The sequence below is a fragment of the Macaca fascicularis genome, chromosome 2, assembly GCF_037993035.2.
Source record: "Macaca fascicularis isolate 582-1 chromosome 2, T2T-MFA8v1.1".
NCBI classification, from domain to species: domain Eukaryota; kingdom Metazoa; phylum Chordata; class Mammalia; order Primates; family Cercopithecidae; genus Macaca; species Macaca fascicularis.
In genome coordinates this window covers 158,399,508-158,423,729 of record NC_088376.1, presented here as the reverse complement: position 1 = coordinate 158,423,729, position 24,222 = coordinate 158,399,508, and the positions used below count along the sequence as shown (strand labels likewise).

The 24,222-nt window shown below is 44.3% G+C and overlaps 1 protein-coding gene across 1 annotated transcript in view; it reads right to left on the bottom strand.

Moving 5' to 3' along the window:
- The window catches only part of ITGB5 (integrin subunit beta 5), a 122,070-nt gene that overhangs the window by 51,411 nt on the left and 46,437 nt on the right, over positions 1 to 24,222 (bottom strand). The window contains exons 6-8 of the mRNA XM_005547933.5: positions 5,167 to 5,328; positions 3,637 to 3,732; positions 1,471 to 1,560 (exon numbers count right to left, since the gene is read on the bottom strand). Coding sequence (XP_005547990.1) covers positions 1,471 to 1,560; positions 3,637 to 3,732; positions 5,167 to 5,328 — 348 coding nt within the window. The remainder of the gene's footprint in view (positions 1 to 1,470; positions 1,561 to 3,636; positions 3,733 to 5,166; positions 5,329 to 24,222) is intronic.

Below are 24,222 nucleotides of genomic sequence, written 5' to 3'. Positions count from 1 at the left end.
GAAGAGAAGAAAAACAAGCCAAAAATCCTCACTGCTGCCCACCCGGCAGCCTTTAGGACACGTTGCCTTTAGGACACAAAGGCTCACACCCCCAAGCCCCAGGGTTCCCCCTAGCTGAGCAGTACTTTGCAACTCAAAACAGGGCCACATCGGCAGGTGGACAAGGCCAACATTGGGAAAGGCTGAGCTCCAAATACTCATTTGTAACCAGTCACTGCTGGGACGGCAAGATGACTTTTCTCGCAGATGCGTGACACCACACTGATTCCTTAGGTTCCCAGGTTAGCCAGAAAAAACTATTTTACCTAAGTTTAGGATTAATAATGTTACTTAAGCCACACTTAGTCTGTGTATAACTTAGTTTTAACAGGAAGAGGCACTCTGAATGCCAGTTTAGAAATTACCTGGCCCCTTGAGCAGGTGGGTAGGCACTGGATGCTACAACCATCTTGGGACCCACAAGGGAAGGGATAGCAGAGGGTACACACTTCCCAGCACAAGAGCTCTGCCTGCCATTTGCCTGAGAGAAGGTAGGTCTGAGTTAAATACTTCTGGGGTGTTACGAATTGAGGGGAAGGAGGGTAGGAAAGACAAAGGTTTGGGAGGTGAGTGTGTGGATGCGTGGCTTGGAATGTGAAAGTGATACCTAAACCACATCTATAAGAACTTGCACTTATTATATTAGGGCCAACTTCACATGATATGTTACAATAGCATAGAATTTAACAGCCCCATTCACAAAGCCTCTGAAAGGACTTGATTACAATCACATCCTAAGTAGGTAGGCAAAACATTGACTCTTTGGCCAGGCTTGATGGCTCATGCCTGTAAAACCAGCACTTTGGGAAGCTGAGGTATGAGGACTGCTTCCAGGAGTTCAAGATCAGACTAACCAGGGCAACACAGTGAGACCCCAATCTCTCTCTATATTTTTTAAAATTAAAAACAAAAACAAAAAAAACGGATTGTCGATTCTCCCATGTTAGTCTGCAGCTCTACGCTGAGGTCCATGAGGCTGAGGGATTCCCATCCTGCCACTGTGAGATGAGCTCAGTGTGCAAGCTTTGCACTTCTTGCAGTGTGGCTGGTGGACGCTCTGCTCCCTCGTGCAGGGGATACAGTGGCAGGGTTAGCCTGGGCACTGGGTAGGTGGAGAATACCACTGCCTGCCTACGCGAGGTGTCAGAACCTAAGCACTTCCCAGGCCGCCAGCCTGAGTCTGAGCCACTCCTTGGCTCACTGAGATCTGCAGATGAGAGTCAAGATGGCAGAAGTGAGAGGGAGACTCATCAAGCAGGATGGGTTTCTCCACCCTGACCCCGAGTGAAGCAGGAAGAAGATACCAAACTCAACGGGATGGGGGAGCAGAGCAGCATGGCGAACTGCCCACCTGAGCCTGTGGCAGCTGCAGGGCCTCAGTGGGAGGGGGTGGAAGGGAGGTGGCAGTGGGGGAAGAAACTGGTGACTTACATTGTATGCATTAATAATCAGTTGAATAATATTTTTGGAGTCTCCATCTAAAATCTCCACTGTTGTTCCAGGTATCAGGGCTGTAAAATTCTTGGGAAAAAAAGTAAAGAGAAGAAATAAGTTAATTTTGCCCTGCCAACCATCAGAGTGAGCATTGCTACACTGAGCTAGAACAGTAAAGGCTCCTAGCACCATATCCTGCCACCTTCTCCCACCATGAACTAAAAAATATCCCACAGGGAAAAGCAAGAAGAAATGGCACAGAGGAACAGTTGTTGCAGTAGGCCGTGGAATATCCAGCCCTATATATCCATAGGAAAGGGGCTTACAAGGTCTTTCCCTAAACGATAGTGTCTTGAGCCCCCTCCCCTCCCACGGTGACAGACAGCTCTCTCAAAGCCCATCTTCTAAGGTCACAGCTCCTGACAGTTTCTTGCCATCTCTCCCCCGGTCTCTGAGGTATTCACAGGTTCAGCTTTCAGGATCTGCTCAATCTGTTCAGAAGGAGTGAAAAGGGCAACTTTTCCAAGGGTCTCAAGTATAGACCTTTTCTTTAATAGGAAGCTGAGATATGAATGGCACCCTCCCAAGGACCTCTGAGGTCCTGTGGCAAAGGGGCAGCCTTGAAGTACCCACCTTTCCTCTTTCATCTGTACTAACTCCTGAGTCTGCCACTTCTAACAGTGACAGAGACATCCACCACCCTCTCCCTGCCTTGGGACTGGATGGGCTCCCTCCCCCAAGCAAGGTGTATTTAGCTCTGAGGAAGGATGCTTAAGCCAACGTGGACTTCTTCCCTCTGGAAATATCTGGAAACCCAATACAGTCTGTGCAACTGAGCCCTCTAAAAACATAAAACGTTATTTGTAAGTGAAAACTTTTCTTTCTTTCTTTTTATTATTATTTTTTTTTTTGCGACAGAATCTCGCTCTGTCCCCCAGGCTGGAATGCGGTTGCTAAATCTTGGCTCACTGCAACCTCTGCCTCCCGGGTTCAAGAGATTCTCCTGCCTCAGCCTCCTTGGTAGCTGGGATTGTAGGCACACACCATCATGCCCTGAATAGGCTTTATCCTGCTATCTTCCACTAAACAAAAAAAGAAAAACAATCCTTTTCCCTTGTTTCATCTTCTAACATTGATTTGGACTAAAGGAGGATAAAGAACTCAAGAAAATGTAAGTGGCATTTTATCAGTGATAATCTCAGGCAGGAGCAATAGAAAAACACAATCAGACAAAGGTTCTTTTGTGGACATTTAAGAGCGAGGAGAGGGAACTATGGCCAGCTGTTTGGGGGTGGAGGGTGGAGAAGGATTGCAGATTAAGTTCTCATTGCTTCACCATGTAAAAGAATCTCAGAGGCGAGTTTACACTTAGCTTACATGAGCACACCGAGGAGATCTGTAATTCAAACGTGGCTCATCTGTGACTGAGAAGGAGCATGTTCATGTGGGGAGTCTCTGAAGATGGTCTGGGGTAAACCAGGAACAGTCTCTTTAGACGGAACAGATCCGTACCCAGAGTGCTCTATTCACTCAAGACATTTATTGGTCTCTTTGGGAATTCCTGCCCCAGACTAAATGGGGTAGTCCAGGGTGACCTGGAACAGTTTCTTTAGATGGAACAGACCTGTACCCAGACTGCTGTATTCACTCAGGACATTTATTGGTTTCTTTGGGAATTCCTGTGCCAGACTGGCCCACTGGTCTCCTATAGTCTGCAGGCTCAGGCATAAAGCTCTGGAATATTGGGATTAGTGATGTAGCCTGATGAGATGCCTTACTTTTCTTTGGGTATATCTTCATTTTGTATTTTCCTTCTGTAGTAGAGTGTGCCTCTCTCTGTTTCCAATTCATCACCCCCAAAAATGGGAATTTGTGCTATTTTCAAGGTTTTTCTCAGAATCAAATTAGATACTATATGTTCAAATTTCTTGTAAGGTCTTCACTGCTATGCGAATGCTTAATTGTTTCATCCTATTATTTTCCATTAGATGAAGACTGGGCTATATTCCACCCCTCCTTTGAATTTCCCCCATATATATAGGCAGAGCTGTAAACACTCCTCACCATCCCCTCTACTCCACCCCACATTCTAATCTCCCAAACACCTTAGGGTCAGCCTGGCCCCTAGAATTAAATCACTAGCCTCCCTCCCTCCCAGCATACCTTGTACAGCATATAATGGTTTTTCGTCACTGCAAAGATGAGGTTGATGTTGTTCTCTGCCAATTTCTCTCCAAGCAAGGCAAGGGATGGATAGTCCTAGGGCCAAGGCAAAAGTCAAGGCTATGACATTCCTAACAGGTGCAGATACCAGCACCTGGCTCCAATGCACACTCAGCAGCCAGCATTTGCCAGGGAAGCACCTTTTCCTTAGGTGGCCCCTTAGAGTCCCTTAATAACTAAGCCTCCTTGGTAGCTCCTTAACGGAGGAACTGAGTAGAAGAGACCCTCAAGGAAAGGACCCTGTGGCATCCACCAAACTAGATTCACTCCTCTCATCCCAGAGTGGAGAGGTGATGAGTGGAGGTTTTCCATATCTGGTCTGTGTCTCCATCCTTTCAGCAGGGAGGGGGACAAGTGGGGATGCCCTAGAGAACAGCCACCACATTCCACCCTGTCATCAGCGTTTCTTACCTTTCCTCTCTCCTCTAAGACTTCTCCTCCCTGCCTCCTTGCATTATTTTCCTTCTCCTATGCCTAACGGTTAGGCCTGCCAACATCCCCCACAGGTCCTGCTTCATCCTGCTGTGGCTCAGATGGGCAGAGGAGGGTGCCGAGCTCTGGACTAAAAGTTGGGCCATGGGGCAGGGGTGCAGAGAGAGGAGGAAGAGAGGAAGCTGAGAGGCAGTTTAACAGTGTCCTGAGGGATTCTGAGGACTAATGATGGGTACAGGTCCGCATCTGGTGAGGTCCTACAGTTATAGTCCTTTTTTCAGATTCCATTATTACTAGACAAGATGGAAGGCTTGGGCACCGACCACCTCTTGAAACTGGAGAAAATGGGCTTCTCTAGGGAGGAAAATTGGGAATAATTCCTCTTTGGCCACCAGAATGGATTTGAGAAAGAAAAGGGTGGAGATTTTGGGGGGAAAATTGCATAGTGAGTATGCGAGATCTTGATCATTGTTGGGTCTGGGTGATGGGCATGTAGGGTTCATTTTGCTGGTCTATTATTATATATGCTTGAAATTGTGCACAAATTCTTTTAAACTGCATAACTGTGGTTCTCATTCCGTGCAGAACACCTCTGCCCACCACTGACACTGACAGGCAACTCACCACCTCTGGGAGTCCATGCCTAGAAGTCAGGAAGTCCTGCCCTATAACTTCTATACCAGTTATGGCCTCTGCAGGCATAGCACCCACCCTCCTTTAAGATCCCCTCCCCACTATGAGATCTATCCTGTTTCCCCTGGGCCATCTGTATCCCAACCAAACACTCCCCATTTAGATGCACATTGGCAGAAAGATGAACCAGCTACAGAAATCCCTGAGAAATGTTGTAAGTCAATTAGGAGTTCCGGAAACCCAGTTGGAGAAGATGGAGTAATGAAACCCAACACCAAGAATGGATCAGAAAGCCAGTGAATACTGAGGGCCAGATAAAGGTTTCAAGGCTGGGCAAGTACTCAGACCACAGGCAGGGTCACAGGAGAGGCATCGGGGAATGGGGGTTTGGTCCCCAGCACTCACCATCTGGTTGGATGCAGTGTACTCGTTGGCCTCGTTCAGGTGGCACTGGCCATCATGTGGCTGCACCAGGCCTCCCAATTTTCCATCCAATGCGATATGGGGCACATCATCCGTTGTGAACACCAGCAAATGCAGTGCATCCTTTCGCCAGCCAATCTTCTCCTGAAGGACAGAAGGTGGATGGGTACACCAGTCTTTCTGCCCACTCCTGCCCTGGTCATGCAGGGCACTGGTCCGTCTCCGGAGTCATGGCCTGAAGCAGAGGCATTCCCTTTGCCATGTGTACCTGGGGCACACTCACAAAACCATTCCACAGTGCTCTGAAGAGACAGCCTGGACTGGGGAAGCCCAGATGCACACAGACAAATGTCCAAGGCTTTGCCCACTTCGGCCCATGCACCTGGAACCCCCTCCCTCCAGCCCATCATACTCTTCTCTGCTCCTTTCAATGATGTCCCCTGAGGGCTGATCCTCCTGGACGCTTCCCCTTTTGGCCTCAGCAACTCTTCCTTCCCCAGAACAATCTTTAACCTTCCCCCCACCAGCTCCCCCATCAACATCCCCTGTTTGGCTGGGCTAGTCTAAGATGATAGTTAAGTGAACATGTCAGTCCCCCGATTAGACCTGAGTCAATCAGAACAGAGCACTCAAATGACCAATAGGTGGGTTTGTCTTTTGAGGGTTTGTAAAACCTGCCATCTATTCTGGTAGATATAAACCACTCCAATCGTTACTTGAGCCACATTGGTGTTTAAAGTCAATCAGATCCCTTTTCTCCCTTTACTGCTCCACTATCTGAAATGTATCCAGTCTTCAGACTGAGGCACAGCTGAATACAGTCTGTATTGCAAAGGAAGGACTCTGCATTTTTCATATTCAGCCACTGTGGTGCCAACCCTACACAAAAACACTCCCAGTCATCATTTTTACGAGCAGCTAGACCTTGATACAGAGTAACAAACACTGGGATATGGTCGCCTTCTTAGGAATGGTGAATCCCAAAATGCGTCGGATTTTGCAGTGTGAATATATGAAGATTTAAACACTGCTGAGAGTCTTCTATACCTGCACACTTGCTATTGAAATAGGAGGACTGGATTCACAGACCTTACAGGTTAAAAGCTATTGCTCTCTTACAACAGATGAAGAGTAGATGGTATCATCCTCTCTTACTTATCATCATAATGGTGGATAAAACAGCCAAAAGAGCTATGATATTTTCTCTCTTGCTCCAGAGGCAGCATGGACATACAAAATAAATAAATCACAAAAGAGTCCACCCACATGAGGAGGAAAAGAAGTTTGAAAATAAGCCAGTGAGGACTGACAGCCAGGAGACCTATTGTGAACAAAGCGATTAGCCTTTTGGGGAATCAGTTTCCTAGACACTCAACATTCATCCAGCATTCAATCACTGACTTCTTACTGCATGCCAGGCCCCATAGAAGGCACTGGGTCCACAGAAGAGCTAGTTCCAGACCTCAAAGAGCTTACAGTCAAATGGAAACAACAACTTCAATACACCATGACAAGAGTGTTAATGAAGGGAAGTCCAATGCTAATGGAAGCCAGGGAGAGGAGGAGGAGGGAGAGGCTTCCCAGCACAGATGATGAAAGTTAAACTGAGCTGGAAAAAATAAGGAGGACACTTCAAAGAAGCTGAAAGAGGGTGGGGTGGCTCACACCTAGAATCCCAACACTTTGGGAGGCTGAGGCGAGAGGATGGTGTGAGGCCAGGAGTTCGAGACCAGCCTAGGCAACATAGAGAGACCCCATCTCTACAAAAAATACACAAAAAAATTAGCCAGCCATAGAGACACAGACCTGTCATCCTAACTATTCAGGTGGCTGAGGCAGGAGGATCACTTGAGCCCAGGACTTTGAGACTGCAGTGAGCTATGATCATGGCACTGTACTCCAGCCTAGGCAATGGAGCAAGATGCTGTCTGTAAAAAAATAAATACATAAAAATAAAAACAAACAATTTTCTAAAAATTTAAAGGAAGCTGAAAGAAGGAATAGGAAGGGAGAAGGCAGAAGAGGAAGTGGGCATTCTAGGCGCTAACAGAAGCTCAGAAGGCAAAGGAGCACAGTGAGGAGGCCAGACACATTTTAGGAACCTGGAGTGAGAAGCCTAGAAGGTCCCTTACTGTAATGAAATGCTAAATCATAATAAAATCACTTAGGGGTAGGAGTTGGCATAGCGGTTCCCCTTGCTGTCAGGATTGGAAGAGGTCACAAAGAGGCTTCCAGGGTGCTGGTGATGTTCTGTTTCTTGACCTTGTGAGCATTTATCGAGATGTATAGTATAAACTATACATAACTATATATAAAATATATATATATAATTATATATAGTTTTCTGTGTGTATATTTTGATAAAGAGTTAAAACCTATTAAATAAATTAGGCAATGCATTATAAGCCATGGAGTGTGGAAAAGAGGGAGCCAGATGCCTGGGAAATAAAACACAATCGACAGAAAGTGTAAACTAGTAGAGTTTTTTGCAGGAAACATGTGATCTGTTATCCACAAGGGCACAGCCATGTGCTCAACACCCTAGTAAGGAAGCAGAAAACCAACTTTTAATTTGACAAATTGTATTAAGAACCTTGAGGAAAATCAGAGACCTAAATAAATGGACAGAGATATCATTTCAGGATTGGAAGAGCCAATGGTGTTGAGACGCCATCTCTCTGCAAATTGGTTTATAGATTTGACACAATCACAGTCCAAAGCCTAGAAGGCCTTTTTGAGAAAATGACAAGCTGATTATAATATTTATATGAAATTGTAAGCAATGGAAACTAGCCAAACGATTTTGAAGAAGAAGAACAAAGTTGGAGGACTTACTATCTTAGGTCAAGACTTATTACAAAGCTACAGTCATCAAGGCTATGGTAATGACAAAATCTATGCAATGACAGAATGCATAGATCAGTGGGGAATGGGATAGATAGAGTAAAAATAGATCTACAAATATCTAGTCAATTTAGCAGAGAATACTGGAACTGGACATTCATATGCAAGAAAAATGAAGTTCAACCCATACGTCTCCCACACACAAAAATTAACTCAAAGTGGCTCACTGACCTAAACGTAGACCTAAAGCTATAAAACTTCTGAAGGAAACCTAGGAGAAAATCTGTATGACTGTGACATAGGCAAAGATTTCTTAGATAAGATGATTCCTAGGATACAAAGTTGATGAACGGGGCTTCATCAAAACAAAAACTTACTTGTTCAAAAGCTTCTTTTAAAAATACTGTTAAGAAAATGAAATGACAAGGCACAGACTGGGAGAAAATATTTGAAAAAAATAAAATCTGAAAAAGGATTTGTTTACAGAATATATAAAGAGCTCTCATTAGTCACTAAGAAAATAACAACTGAATTTAAAAAGTGGTCAAAAGATTTGCACAGACAATTCACCAAAGAAGAGCTACGGGTGGAAACAAGCACAGGAAAGGGTCCTCAACATCATTATTCATTAAGGAAATGCAAATCTGAACCACAGCGAGATAGCCATTAGATCCCTATTTGAATAGCAAATGAACAAACAAACCCTCACAGTATCAAGTGCTGATAAAAACATGGAACAATTAGAACTCTCATAATTGCCTATGAGAATACAAAATGTTTCACCAACTTTGGAAGACGGTTTGACAGATTCTTACAAAGTTAAATATACATTTACTATCAATCCAGCAATTCCACTCTTTGATATTTACCCAAGAGAAATTAAACTTTATGCTCAAATAAAAACCTACATGCAAATATTTATAAAAATGTTATTCACAATTGTCATAAACTAGAAACAATCCAAATATCCATCAGTAGTGAATAGACACATTATAATACATCCATACAATTAAATACTACAATGCCATAAAAAGGAACAAACTACCGATAACACACCACAACATGGATGAATCTCAAAGCATTATGTTAAGGGCAGAAAGTCCATCTCAAAAGACTAATTCCATTCCTATGGTATCCAGAAGAAGAAAAAAATACAGGGACAGAAAACAGATCAGTAGTTGCCAAAGTGGCTTAGGGTCATGGGAGGAGATAGATGACAAGGCATGCTGGGAAACTTCCCGGGGTGATGGAAATAATACATATCTCAATTGTAGGGGTGGCTATAAGACTTTATACCTAAAAAGGGTCAATTTTACTCTGTGTAAATTATCCTTGACTCAGTGATTCTACTTCAGGGCAATCTATCCACAAGAAGTATTCTGAAATACATGCAACAGTATTTTTATTAATAGTGAGAAAAAGGGAAAGGCATAAATATCCCACTGTGCCGGAAAAGGTAAATAAACTCAGATATCTCCTCTACACCCATCAGAAATTATTCATAGAAAGTATAAAATTATGTGTAAATATCCATAATATAAGCTGAAAACAAAGAATTTAGCACTATAGTTGTAGTGTGATTACAAACTACTTAAGAAACAAGCATAACTCTCCATTAAGAGAACAAAATATCCCACAATGTGGTTGTGGTTGGGACTGGAGTTAAGGTCATAGACAATTTTTGTTTTCCCATTATTTTCTAAGCTGTCTTTAATAGGCGGGCACAACTTCTGCAAAACTGGGGTCTGGATGTGGCTCTATCATTTAACTTCTTCAGTCTCCAGTTCCTCCACGCCAGCTTCTTGAGGGTCTTGTGGGGACACAAAGCGGGGTGGGAGTGAGAAGACAGAACAATGTGGAATTTGGGTGCCTTCTGATAAGCATGTGAATTTTCTTGCTGCCTCTAGTTACCTGTGCAGTTTCAGCCGAACTATTCAACACCTCAAAATCTTTTTTCTTACCAGTAAAACAGTAATAATAATACAAAACATGTATTGTGCACTTCCATTATTCTTCCATTATTCCACTTAATCTTCACTACAACCTTTGTGAAATAGGTAATATATTGCGCTCTCTTAGGTAAGGAAACTGGTGTTAAGAGAGACGAAGTGACCATCCCATCAACTAGCAAGGGCCAGAGAAGCCAGATTCAGATGACCAAACTCTTGCCCACATTCATGTACAGAGAGGAACTGTGCATGTAATAAATGGGATAATTCATAAACGTGCCTGGTTCATGATAGGCTCTCAGCTTGTGGCTGCTGGATCCAAAATAAATGTTTGTTGAATGGAAGGTTGCATCTAAAATGGAAATAGCTCCACAAGTGAAGGATGGCTCAGCATAAGAATAATAATTCTGTTTTCTGTGAAGTGGGCTCTTGTTATGTAAATGGTGTTAACAAACTTGGCCCAGAGGTTGGGCTGCTGTGAATGAGTCAGGACATGCTTGTTCATCACCCAGGCTTTCAGGCTTGGAGGCTTTACAAGTGGTGACTCCACAGAGTATTTACATTAAAAATAATTTCCCTTATTGTTGGGTTGGCTGGCAGAGCTCGCTGTTTTGAAGGCCTGAGTTCTGTATTCCACATTTGGGGAAGGAAGCAATAGTGGGAAAGTGGATTGAAAAAAAAAGGAAAACAATGAACTACAAATGGAATATAACATGAGAGCCAGAGTATATCAGCTTTGGAACAGATTCTAAGGTCAGATCTTTACCCTATTCTAACCGTGGGCCCCTGAGTCAGTCACTTCACCTCTCAGCCTCAGTTCTTCTTCTGTAAAATGGAAATAAGCCTGCTTTGCAGAGCTGTTGCTAGGTTTAGACAGAATGTATTAAAAAGTATTATAGTTAACACATAAAAGGGAGTATATAAAGGGAACTTGTAGTTATTATTCTAGGACCAGTAATAATTTTTACGTTTCCTCTCTTCTCCTTTTACTAATTGATATGTGAAGCTATATGACTGTTACAGGAAGTATCAATTATTGCATGCTAAACAATTTAAAAGCCTTGTATTAATTCAAAACTACAATAAGATCCTATCACATGCCTTTAAAGTGTCTAAAATTTAAGACTGACCACATCAAATGTTGATAAAGATATGTAGAGACTGGAACCCTCACACCCGGCTGGTAGGAATGTAAAACGATAAATGTTCTTTGGAAAACAGTTTGGCAGTTTCTTAAAAAGTTAAACACCTACCATATGACCCAACCATCCCACTCCTGGGTATTGACCCAAGGGAAATGAAAGCATACGTCCATACAAAGACATGAACATGAACATTTACAGCAGCTCTCTCATAACAGGCAAAAACTAATGTCCATCAATAGATGAATGGATACATTCATCACATGTGTATCCATGTGATGGAATACTACTCAGCAACAAAAGAATGAATGGATACACTAACAGCATGAATGAATCTCAACTGCTAAGGGAAATAAGGCAGGCAAAAAAAGAGTGTATACTAGACATACGAAATTTGAGTAAATGCAGTCTAGTGTGCAGTGACAGAAACCAAATTCATTGCCTGGGGTAAGGGAGGCAGGAGGGAGAAGAGGAAGAAATGATGACAAAGGGGCATAAATACACTTTTGGGGGTGAAGGATATATTTGTTACCTTGATCGCAGAGCTGCTTTCGTGAGTGTACATAAATATCAAAATTTGTTAAACTGTACACTTTCAATATGTATAGCTAATTGTACATCAATTACACTTCAATGTTCAGGCTGGTCTTGAACTCCTAGGCTCGAGCCATCGCCGCGTTGGCCTCCCAAAATGCTGGGATTACAGGCATGCGCCATCACGCTGGGCCCAAATACTTTTTTATTTAATAGCAGTATCCACACAGAATTTATGTGCATGGGCTCAGGTATCTGGCTAATCTGAGTTCGGTCCCATGTCTCCCTTATCTTGTTTTTGTGATCTTAGACAAGTTACTTCATCTTTCCCTATCTCAGCTTCCTTGTTTATAAGAGGGAGATAATAATAGTATTGATAAAATAGGGTTGTTGAGAGAACTGAAGAAGATGATACACATTGAGCACCCCCCTCAGTACCTGGTATGGGATAAATGGTGATTAATAATTATCATCATAGTATTTCCATGGAGTTGAAAAACTGTCACTCATGTCTATGACTCAGAAGCACATCATCTTATCTTTAGATTATATTGATAGAATTATGGGTGATGCTTATTTCCTTTCTGCTTATCTACATTTTCTAATTTTTTATGTTGAACAAACTCTTTTTATAAAAAACAGTTTTTAAAAGAAAGAGAAGACCTGTTTATTTAGCTGGACTTTCCTCTACGTCTCTGAGTAAAGCCAAAACACAAACAAAACCAATTTCACTAAACATGACAGAGGCCAGCCTCAGATGAAAGCGTCAGGAGTGCGTGGGGCAGAAATGCACTGGATGCAGATGCATGAAGCCAGGCATTCTGTCAGGGCTGCCAGTCTTCACTTCTCTGTGTTCACTGGTCAAATTCACCATGAGGTCTATTTCCAACTCCCACTTTCACACTCACTCGAGGGAATGACCTCACCTGTTTCGTTACCCACAGAGATAGGTAAAAGGACTTCTCTCTTCACCTATTCCCAGGATCTCACAGTTCTGCTCCTAGGCCCTAGGATGCCTTTCACCCAGTGCTCTCCACTCCGTCCTAAACAAACTGGCGTGTCCTCCCAGCCTCGCTCTGATCTCACCATCCCAAGGGAAGAAGTGCTCCTCCCTCCTTGAGGAAACGCAGCCCTGCAAACCCCACCCTCTTTGGAGAATTTATTCCTTCGTCACTCTGTCCTCTGGTCCCTTCCATGTGCCTACAAATATGCTCATGGCCCACTAATAACAAGCCTTCTCTTCACCCTGCTATGCCCCTAAACTCTCATCACTTGTCTCTCTCTCTTTTTTAAGACTAGCAGACCTATTCCATTTCCTCCTCTCAGTTCCTTAAAGTCTGACTTCACTCTCAGTCATCCATGAAAAGGGGAAGCAGGAATGAGATGGAAGACCAGCCCTTCCCAGTCACTGAGAAAATTAACCAAAATGGACTCCTCCCAGGAGTGAAGACAGACTCGCCAGCCTGTTCACTTCCAGCATCTGGCCCCAGAGAACATAGGGACTGGCAGAGACAGAAACAAATGGTTAGGGAGTAAAGGACCTGGTTTCACTAGTTTGAGGACACAAGCTTCCAGCCTGTGGGACAATTTGGCTTCTTAAGGCTGAAAGAAGTCACACTCTGTGGCTATAGGTCTGACAAAAAAGGAAGCTCACGCAGAGAACCAAGAATAGCTCCCATCCTTCTCTGCCCCACCCTCCACAGTTTGTCCCTGGTCTCTGTCCCACCTGACTTTCACCCACATGGTAAAGTGGCTCCATGGGAAGCCAACAGGAGCCAGGAAGAAGTCAGCTCAAAGTCAGCTGCACTTGGCAAATAAAATGAGCATGTATAGCAGAGTTCATGGTCACTGTAGCCAAATACAGGGGCAGCTTAGAGGGTGCACTGCTGAGAACCAGAGAAGACAGGCTCCAAGGGGCTACAACAGCACAAAAGCACCAATGGATGACTGGGTAGAAAAACAGAGAAAACATGTAGCACCTGAAGCCTGGAAGGAACCTCAGAGGTTCTTGTACAGCCTCCCATCCAGTGCAGGGATCTTTCCTCCAGCACCTGCCACCTGGGTGTGGGGCCCACACACATACTCACTGCCACACTGCTGAACAGCTCTCCTTGACAGAAAATTCTTCCATGGCCAGGCGCGGAGGCTCACACCTGTAATCCTAGCCCTTTGGGAGGCCGAGGCAGGTGCATTACCTGAGGTCAGGAGTTCGAGACCAGCCTGGCCAACATGGTGAAATCCCGTCTCTACTAAAAACACAAAAATTAGCCGGGCGTGGTAGCACGTGCCTGTAATCCTAGCTACTTGGGAGGCTGAGGTGGGAGAATTGCTTGAACCCAGGAGGCGGAGGTTGCAGTGAGCTGAAATCACACCACTGAATTCCAGCCTGGGTGACAGAGTGCAACTCCATCTCAAACAACAACAACAAAAAAAAAAAAAACAAGAAAATTCTTCGTTATATTGGACTCCAACTTGCTTTCCTGTGGCTACCCTAGTACATGCCCTGGAATAGCCAAAAGGGTCTATTCCCTCTTTTATAATGATATCTGAAGTCAGTTACCATGCTACTTCCCATGGTGTCTCTCCTCTGAGGATGCGGTTGGTTCCCATGCCTGGCACTACCCAATTATCCCCTCTGCTCTCTCACTGTCAACGTCTGTCTTAAACACAGCTCCCAGAGGCAGGTCAGGCATGGTTCCCTGGGTGTGGTCTGACCTGCACAGAGGAACTAGGCTGAAAAAGTGGCCTGTAGACTCTGAATTGGACCTGGAGCACGTGGCCTGTATTTGGCAGCTGAATCTTCCTACTGGCTCATGTTAAGCCTTGGGATCCCCAGGCCCATTTCATAGTAACTTATTTACGCAAATGGACAATGGCAGAGCATGACAAGTGAGACAGGCAGATTCAAGGACGCCCCGTGGGAAAGTGCAGGGGAAAGCCTGGACCACCAATTCCTGGGAATCTGAGGAAAGCCAACATCCCACTCAGCTGTCAGAAAACACAAGTGGGGCCTGCCTGAACATGGGCTGGCTCACTGACCTTGGCTTGCTAGTTCAAACACAAGGGAGTCTTGGAATAAAGATGCCATCCCAGAGACTGTAGCTTTAAATTTCTAGGTTCTCTGATCCCGAGGTCAATCTGCCTAATTAAAATTAACAATTGTCCAAATGAAGAGGCCCTCAAGACTGTTATCAACGCAGCCCATGGGCCCCAGTTGTCACAGAAGAGTCGCCAGGCACATGTACTCTCTCTGCTGGGAAAGATCTACCAAGTGAAAAGCAGCATTGTGCCTCAGTGCCATCTGAGAAAACCCGAGGGAGCAGAGGCAATAGGTCTGAGACGCCCTCCAAATTAGGAATGAGAAGGCAGATATCAGAGTTTCCATTTTACAGACAGGGAAGTCAGGGACAAAGATAAGCATTTCACATATCCATCAGCATGCTAACTTGCGACAGTACCAGTGGCCCCCCTGGAAAATCCTGAGGGTTGATAGAGTCACATGATAACTGTTGCTGATAGAGAGGAAACTCTTAGCTCCAGAAGAAAGTGGCACATGCAACTGTCTTCCCCTGGGACTGTTTCAGTACCATTCTACAGTTGGCAAACTGGGTCATGTGGGTAACTGTGACAGTTCCTTAGACTGGGACTGTGCTCTCTTTGGAAGCACACCCTTCCTGCTTCTCTGTTCCCATGTGACTTCAAAAGATGGCAGATACTCTAATGTCAAGGTTAAGCCATACCAGCAGGTGGATATGGTTTCCAACTCTGGTGCAGCCTTTTGTGGCTGTAAGACTTTGGAGAAGTTACTCCACCTTTCTAGGCTTGTTTCCTCATCAAAGGAGACAGTAAAGCTACCTTCAAAGGAGTATGTGAAAGAAACCCTGTTAAATGCCTGGTACAGAACCTGGCTCTCAAAAGCACTCAGCCAGTGGTGATCAACAGCATCATTAGCACCAGTGCATCACCGGGAAGCAAGAGACCAGGATGACCCACTGAGAGAGAAAAATGCTATAATTGAACCACGGATCCGAAGGAGCCAGTCCTTCCAGAGTCTGTGCTCTGGCTGTGCCTTAGATCCTACACGTACATCAGTCCTACAACTAGAGTGATGCTCATGGAGACGGGCACCCGGCGACTTCAACTCTGCATTCCCCACAGCACCTAACGGGACGTCTTGTACACAGTAAGTACTCAAGACGTTTTCAAATGTAATAACAAAAAGCTGTCCGTTAACCTTTCAGGCAAGCACTGAGGAAGAGGGGACAGGTTTCAAGGCAGGAAAGGGAACTGACCTGGGCAGCCAGTGGGCAGCTCCCACAGTAGATCTGAGCTTGGGGACAGAGGAGTCTCCACAGCACATAAGGCAAAACAAGGTTAGAGGGTCTCTGTGATTGGTTTCCCGAATCATGTTGACATTCAGGCATATTTCCATCCCTTTATAACAATACACACATTCTTTTTAGTTTGTTTTTCCTACTTCCATCCACTGTTTGCAATGAAATATCTTTTTTAAAAAAAATCTGTTCTGTCCTAAACTTAATAAGGCCAAAAGTGTAGCATTTCTTTCCTTGGGAAAAAGAAATCCTGGCCTATGACTCAGGATACAGACATTCCTCTTGAGCTCAAATCCCAGCAATGTGCAGGATAACATTTCTAATGTGTACTCTGTGACAGAGCTCAATGTGAATTATAGAACATTTTGGAATGAAGAAGGTTGAACCATACGAATTTTCCATTTTTTGCAGGAAAAACGTCAATAGGCGAAGAACAAATATCACCAATAGTTAAATATCAATAATTTTATATGGTTCACTCTAATGTTTCCAAACTTGATTGTCTTATTTCCCTTCTAATGGATCTGCAGGCTCAAATCAAATCCCAGAGGATAGAGACTTCTCATCTATCTTTAGTTTTCTCCACCATACCTGCCACTGAGCATTTACTGGACAGCCAATAAATGCTTTCTGAATGGAAAGGTATTACCAAGTAATAGCACTTCTGATTCTGCTTTAATGAATTTGCATGAAGCACTATAAATTCCATGGAGGCAGCCTGGTGGATGGGAGGGTGGAAGTCCCATCCAGGATGGGACAAGCTTGGGGCCAGAAGAACCTGGTATTCCTGAACTTCAGAAGCATAAAGGCAACTGTGAGAACGAAGCCTTTGTTCACCAGATGTTTAACAAGGACCTATTATGTGCCCAGCAGTGTGTGGTGCTGGGAATACAGTCATGAGAAAAAAGACATATCCCTGCCTTCAGGGAGTTCACTATCTCAAAGAGAGGCAAGCATTCCAGGAATGCTTCAAATAAATAAAAATAAGATGATAACTAGGACAGAAGTGATTAAGGGCTTGCCTGGAGCCTGGGCATCCTGACCTAGTCAGGGAAGTCCATCAGGGAGGGCTTCTCTGACAAATAGACAGTGAAGCTGAGATCTGAAACACAAACAGGCACAGATTAGACATTAAAAGGAAAACAGATTCAGGGGGAGGAAGCAGGAATAGACAGGTGGAGCACAGGGACTTCCGGGGCAGGGAAGCTACTCTGTGTGGTATCTAATGGTGGCTACCTGTTGTCATACATTTGTTAAAACCCACAGAACTGTACAAACCAAGGGTGAACCCCACTGTGAACTATGGACTCTTGTTGATAATGATGTGTCAACACTGACCGGGTCACTGATTGTAACAAATATACCACACGGATGTGGAATGCTGATGGTGGGGGAGGCTGTGTGTGCAGTGGTCAGAGGGAAGTTGTGGGAATTCTTTATTTTCTATTCATTTCTGCTGTGAACCTAAAACTGCTATAAAAAATAAAATCTACTGAAAGAAAGAGAAAGAAAGAGAAAGAAAGAAAGAAGGAAGGAAGGAAGGAAGGAAGGAAAGAAAGAAAGAAAGAAAGAAAGGAAGGAAGGAAGGAAGGAAGGAAGGAAGGAAGGAAGGAAGGAAGGAAGGAAGGAAGGACGGAAGGAAGGAGAAGAGAAAAGAAAAGAAAAGAAAAGGAGGGAGGAAGAGAGGAAGGAAAGAGGGAAAGAAAGAAAGAAAGAAAGAAGGGAAGGAGGGAGAAGGAGGGAGGGAGGGGAGGGAGGAGTGGGTGGGAGAGAGGGAAGAAGGAAGGAAGGAAGGAAGGAAGGAAGGAAGGAAGGAAGGGAGGGAGGGAGGGAGGGAGGGAGGGAGGGAGGGAGGGAAGCCAGCCAACCAGGAATACAGGGAAGGAGTATCAAAGAAAACCAGGAATACAGGAACGGAGTAACCAAACAGAGGAAAGAGCACGTGCAAAGGCCTTGCCTGAGTCAGAGTAACAGACTCCAGGTCACTGTGGCTGGAATGCAGAGGCCACAGGTAGAGGCCACAAGCAGAGAGCCTTGCAACAAGAGCCCAAGAGCAAATTCCTGTCTCCTTTCATCTTTGCCCAGCGGACATTCCAAGCAAGAAGGAGCCTCTGACTTAAAATAAAAAATTGACACTCTCGCCTGGTATGAAAATAGAGCCCCAGCCATCAAAGGGGCCTCCTACCCTTCCCCCAGGATGATTATTCCCTGCCTCAATCAGTGAAGGGAGCCACCGGCATGTGCAGACACCTCCTAAGCACAGGTGCAAGGCAGGCACGTGACTGGTTTACACTAGAGGGCAAAAAGAAATGCAAACTCTCCCATGTGCCCTGTTCACAATACTGAGTTATGACTCAGCCAGTTCCCACCGCTCAACCCAGAACAACAGCTGTCGGTGCCCACAACACAGCTCACAGCAGAAGGCACAGCAAGGAAAACACGAAGTCCTGCACTTGGGATGCCACCTCAGAGACCAAAACAGTAGAAGGATTCAGGGGTGCACATGAAACCACTGCCCTCTGCCACACAGAAAGCCAAGGAGAAGCTGCGCCACACCTGTCTGACAACAACCCCGCAGAGCAGAGGGTGTGCATGCCTGCATGCACGATGCCCAGGGAAATCCAATACTTTAATGGTACTTCCCAAAGACACAGCAGCACAGGAGAAGCAGGCAGCCTGGCGCTGGATCAAGCCCTGGAAACCTGTGGTGAGATCCGCTAGCAGAAGCAGCTCACACATGCTGAGACAGACAACGCAGACAGGCAGACAGCCGGGAAGCAGAACATGTGGCAGGTCCCTCTCTTCAGGTGGTGCGGAGGTTTCAGGAGTGGGGGGATGCCTTCCTTGAAGAAAGAAAGGCAATTCCTGTATTTCTGAACTCATGCTTGGAAAAGTGACACAAGTCTGAGGTCTAAAAGAAATCAGGCAATAAGGCAAAAGAAAGCAAGTCAATTCTGCAGGAACTGGGAGCTGGGAGGGGGCAAGAGGAAACCCTGACAATGTTGTGCCTGAGTCTGGGACTGGGGAATTTTCCACATTTTACAGGAATCTGCAGCAGCCCCTACTGGGTCTGAGGCTTAAGCCTGAGCCAGAAGAGACAAAAAAGCAAAATCAAAGGCCCTGAGCAAAGGAGACAGGGCTGTGACCAAGTCCTCTGCGAGAAGTGGCACTGGCTGGCACAGATGGAAGGCAACCTGGAGCACCTTCCTCCAGTCCCGTGCCTCCCTGCCTCTCCCAGATGTGCTCTCTGAGGCCTGGAGAAGTCAACTGGCTTCCATGGAGGCAGCCGATAGCAGAAGAGGCAGAGCTTGAGTCAGGAAAACATGACTCTAAATTCAGTGCCTTCCTAGGTTTGGAATGTATTATTTAAAAAATAATAATAAATAGGCTGGGTGCCATGGCTCACACCTATAATCCCAGCATTTTGGGAGGCTGAGGTGGGCGGATCACTTGAGCCCAGAAGTTCAAGACCAGCCTGGCCTACATGGAGAAACCCCATCTTCACTAAAAATACAAAAAGATTAGCTAGGTGAAGATGCAGTGAGCCATGATCTCATCACTGCACTCCATTAAATTAATGGAATTAAATTAATTCCATTAATTTAAATTTAAAATTTTTTTTAATAAATAAATGCAGTGTCCGTTGCTCAACAGTGCATTATTGCTACTTCCCAGAGCACACAGTCACTGAGTAATATATTTCAAATCAATAGAACTGGTTCACATTCTGGTTCTACTCCTTACTAAGTGCAATTAGTCCCTTGTGACACTCAGTTTCCACCCCTGTAAAATGGGAACAACCCTTATCAGAGTCCTACCAATATATTGTAGGGCTCTGGTAAGGATCCTCCAACAAGAATCATGGCTCCTCTGAGGCTGTGGTCTTCATTTTAGATAAGATATTCAGGCCAGGGAAGAATAAAGGTCTCAATTCCTGCCAAAAAAATGTTATTCAATACATAAATTTACCTTGTTTGCTTTAAGAACTTATTTGGCTGGGCGCAGAGCTAACACCTGCAATCCCAGCACTTTGCAAGGCCGAGGCAGGTGGATCACGAGGGTCAGGAGATTGAGACCGTCCTGGCTAACATGGTGAAACTCTGTTTCTACTAAAAAAATACTAAAAAATTAGCCAGGTGTGGTGGCGGGCGCCTGTAGTCCCAGCTGCTTGGGAGGCTGAGGCAGGAGAATGGCCTGAACCTGGGAGGTGGAGGTTGCAGTAAGCCAAGATCGTGCCACTGCACACTCCAGCCTGGGTGACAGAGTGAGATTCCGTCTCAAAAAAAAAAAAAAAAGACTTATTCATCCACCCATTTCTGAGAGGACATAAATGCTTTAAAAATTGAACACATAATGCAAAACTAAGAGAATCAGGATTAAAACAGAAACTCTGTCTCAAGAATACAAAGGATAAGTGCCAGGGCTCTATCAGTGGAGACAAACAGGGAAACGTGCTTGGTTGCATTGATTTATTTTCTGGCTGACCAAAAAAAGCAGCACATAGAATACTATTCTGCTAGCATGTACCCAGCCAAGCTCAAATGTACAAGTAACTTCTTTAACCTGAGAGCCATGAAGAAGAGCAAAGTGATAATTGACAAGTTGGGACCCAGAGCTTCCAGGCAACTGTTCACCCTGTGTCCTCCCTAGGCCAAGGGCGTGCCCTGTTTTGAGTTAATAGGAAAGCAGTCATATTTCCAGTCTGAACCACACATCACACTTCCGCCTGTACAATTTCAGAACAAACAACTTAGAGTCAACTTCTAGAAGGTCCTGGCAGAGAAACCCTTATTCTGGCCATAAAAACCTATAAACAGGTTCAATCATAGGCTCTGGGTAAAGATAAAAAATTACAGGCAGTGGCATTCTCCAACTCCAGCCAGGAACAGTGCATTAGAAAAAATGCCTGCCTTGACGAGACAGTCATCCCTTAGCTGTGGATGCTTAGCTGTGGATGCTGTTAGATGACCCCTCACAGCAATGTGACCAGCAGAGGATAAATAAAGCAACTCAAAACCTCCATTCATAGAAGCAGAGTCCTTATCATAAATGGAATGAATCCTAAATAGAAACTATTCAGGAATCCTAAATAGAAGAAACTATCTGTTTCCTTCTTTTTGCAAAGAACAACTTTCCAAGAGCAGGCCACAGAGGTGTATTTAAAGTCAGACATGTGAATATTCCATACCCCTAAATCCCACAAGTTGATAACTAACAGTCCATTCAGGGAAACAAGAATGAGAATAAAACCAGAGTGAGAATAAAACAAGGACAAAGAGCTCCCTGTGGCGCTGGGAGATAGGCCTGTTATCAGCTCCATCTCCAGGGCACAGGGTCAGGGGAAGTAGAGCGTGCAGAGCTGCCGGGGAATTGCCTGGCCAACTCCAGCCCCTGTGACGCATGAGCCAACTGCACAAGATTCCAGGCCTTCTCCCTCTGTTCCACTGTTTGCAGGATCCAGGAAGGGCCTTTAATCTGGCCAGACCAGGAGGAGACACAGCATTCAGTAAACAAAGTAAGGGATACCTAGGACTTACAAATGATAGCCAAGGTCTGCTTCAAATATGGGTGTGGTTGGGAATACAAATGAAACAAGACTGGTCATGAGTTAGTAATCATTAAAGATGAACAATGAGTACATGGGGTTTCATTTCACCATTCTTTATTCTGAAACTGTTCCAGAATAAAAATAAAAAAAAAAAAAAGAAAAGAAATCATACATATTCACTGTGGAAATTTAGGTAAATATTAAACAAAAAGTCACCAAGAAGAAAATAAGCCTATCACCCACCTATCAGAAAAATATAATCCTGTCACCTGAGACAACCACTGTTATCATTTTGTTCTATTTCCAATCTTTGCCCACATTTTTTTTCTTTTGTTTGCAAAACAGAAGTATACTGTCCATATTGTTTTATAACCTGCTTCCTATGCCAATTGTAATTTATCTTACGTATTATTCTGGAAATTCTTAAAATGTAAAACATTGAGTTATATCTTCCCTAAGGACAATTTTTCCTAGGAGAGCCAAGAGAGAACAAAGTTACTATTAGAGCCATCTGATACTAATATCTTACATATTATTCAAGTCATTAAATATTTCAAATAGTATGACTGTTGCATAGTCTTTCATCCAAAGGTAGTCCATAAACTACTTCCAATTTTTTGTTACCATAAGGCTGTGGTGAGCCAGAAGGATGACATGTTTTATAAATAGGTGATGTCAAGTGAGAAATAAATTGTTTAGTATGCACCGGAACATAAACTAACAGCACAATGGAAAAGAAAAGGCGAAGAGAGATGCCGGAGGCTCGTCGGCTGCATAATTCTGAGCAATTAACTTTCCAGGTATTCCCTTTTGCAAAGGTCGTGGTGAGGAATAAGAGCAAATTTCAACAGGCATAAGCCTGAAACTTGCTCATAAAGTGCCTCTCCGTCAACAATAATTCACCAGGTCCAGGCAATGAATTGAGAATCTGCTAGCATTGCCTCTGAAATGCTTGAGTCTTGAAATACTGTGTCTCAAAGGGTTGAAGAGTTCATCCATCAGGGATGGCACAGGAAGGTTCCATACACATAAGACTGGATCAAATGGCTTTGCAAAGACCACTGTGGTCCAAGTGATCAAACATGCCTTTCCAATTTACCTAATTAAATAAAATATACTCAGACACTGCTTAGGCCTGCAATTAGGTTCTTTCTCCAGAGAAAGATTGAATTTATCTCCCAAAAAAAGAAAATCCATAAAATTCTCAAGGTGGGGAGATGAGGGGGATCCTATGTCTTCTTTTTGCCTACCAAAAAGCAGAATTTGGCTGAATGTCTGTGGAGAAAACGCCTCCGATAGTCAGTATCTGAAAGTCAGTCAAAAATATAATTTTTCTTTCTGAATCAAATTCATAAACTATTTTGTGAAACATTTGAAAGGTTCAGAACTGAATACATTCTAGCTGTGTTCCATGTGGCTCTCTCAGACTGCTAAAAGACACCAGGGACTTCTGAATCAAACCATTTGGCTCTGGCCAGCAGCTGGGAAGAGGCCACACTGCAGCCTTCCTGGATAGGACGCCACTGCTACCTTCTTCTCCAGGAGGGGCCCACGGACTCTGTGATGGGCAGAACCACAGTGGGACCAAGAGAACGGCAGATGGCTGTTGCTGCTTTCTTTACATTTTACCTTCTCCTTATCCATTTCCTTCTGCCATTTTGGTTTTTTATTTCAGAAAGGATATCTGGGGTTTTCTTTCCATCTTGTCAAGGATTGAGTGGAGAGGAAACAGGAGTCTGTGTGACACACCAGACTCAAGCTCTGAGGTCAGAAACTATGTAAGTGAGCAATTAAGTGCTTATCACTTAGTAAGTGAATAGCAGCTGCCATATGCAGCCTCTCTAGACTGAGTTCTAGCCTCTGACCTTGCCCTCCCCAAACGGAAGAGTCCCCACCTATTAAGGAATCTGCCTGAATTTTCAAGAAAGCATCACCAATTATTCACACTCTATTGATGACCACTATGAAAAAATACTAAATGTATGCACAAAGAGTAAGAAGAGACACACACATTTTTAAAGTATGTGTTATGAGAGTAAATTCAAGAGAGTTTTTTTGTTATTGTTATTGGGTTGTTTCAACAGTAGAAAATTATTTTAAGACTATGTTATCACCAACATTCCATTTATATGTTTTGCTAGGACTGGAACCCCTCGAAGCACGAGTTCATTTCTGATCTAAGTCTAGGCCCTCCCTCTGGATTCATATATCACAGAGAAGCAGGAGGAAAACAACTAGAATTGCAACCAAAGATGCCACACAATTCTTTTTCTTTCTTTTTTTTTTTTTTTTTTTTTGAGACAGAGTCTCACTCTGTCGCCCGGAGTGCAGTGGCCAGATCTCAGCTCACTGCAAGCTCCGCCTCCCGGGTTCACGCCATTCTCCTGCCTCAGGCTCCCCAGTAGCTAGGACTACAGGCACCCGCCACCTCGCCCGGCTATTTTTTGTACTTTTTAGTAGAAACGGGGTTTCACCGTGTTCGCCAGGATGGTCTCGATCTCCTGACCTCGTGATCTGCCCGTCTCGGCCTCCCAAAGTGCTGGGATTACAGGCTTGAGCCACCGCGCCCGGCCCACACAATTCTTTTTCAACTGGGTTTCCCAAGAGAGCAATCTCTAAGGTTTGCCAAAATTGGTCCAGAAAGCTCTACAAGCTTCTATGCCTATGGCTTGACCTTTACTTTTTTC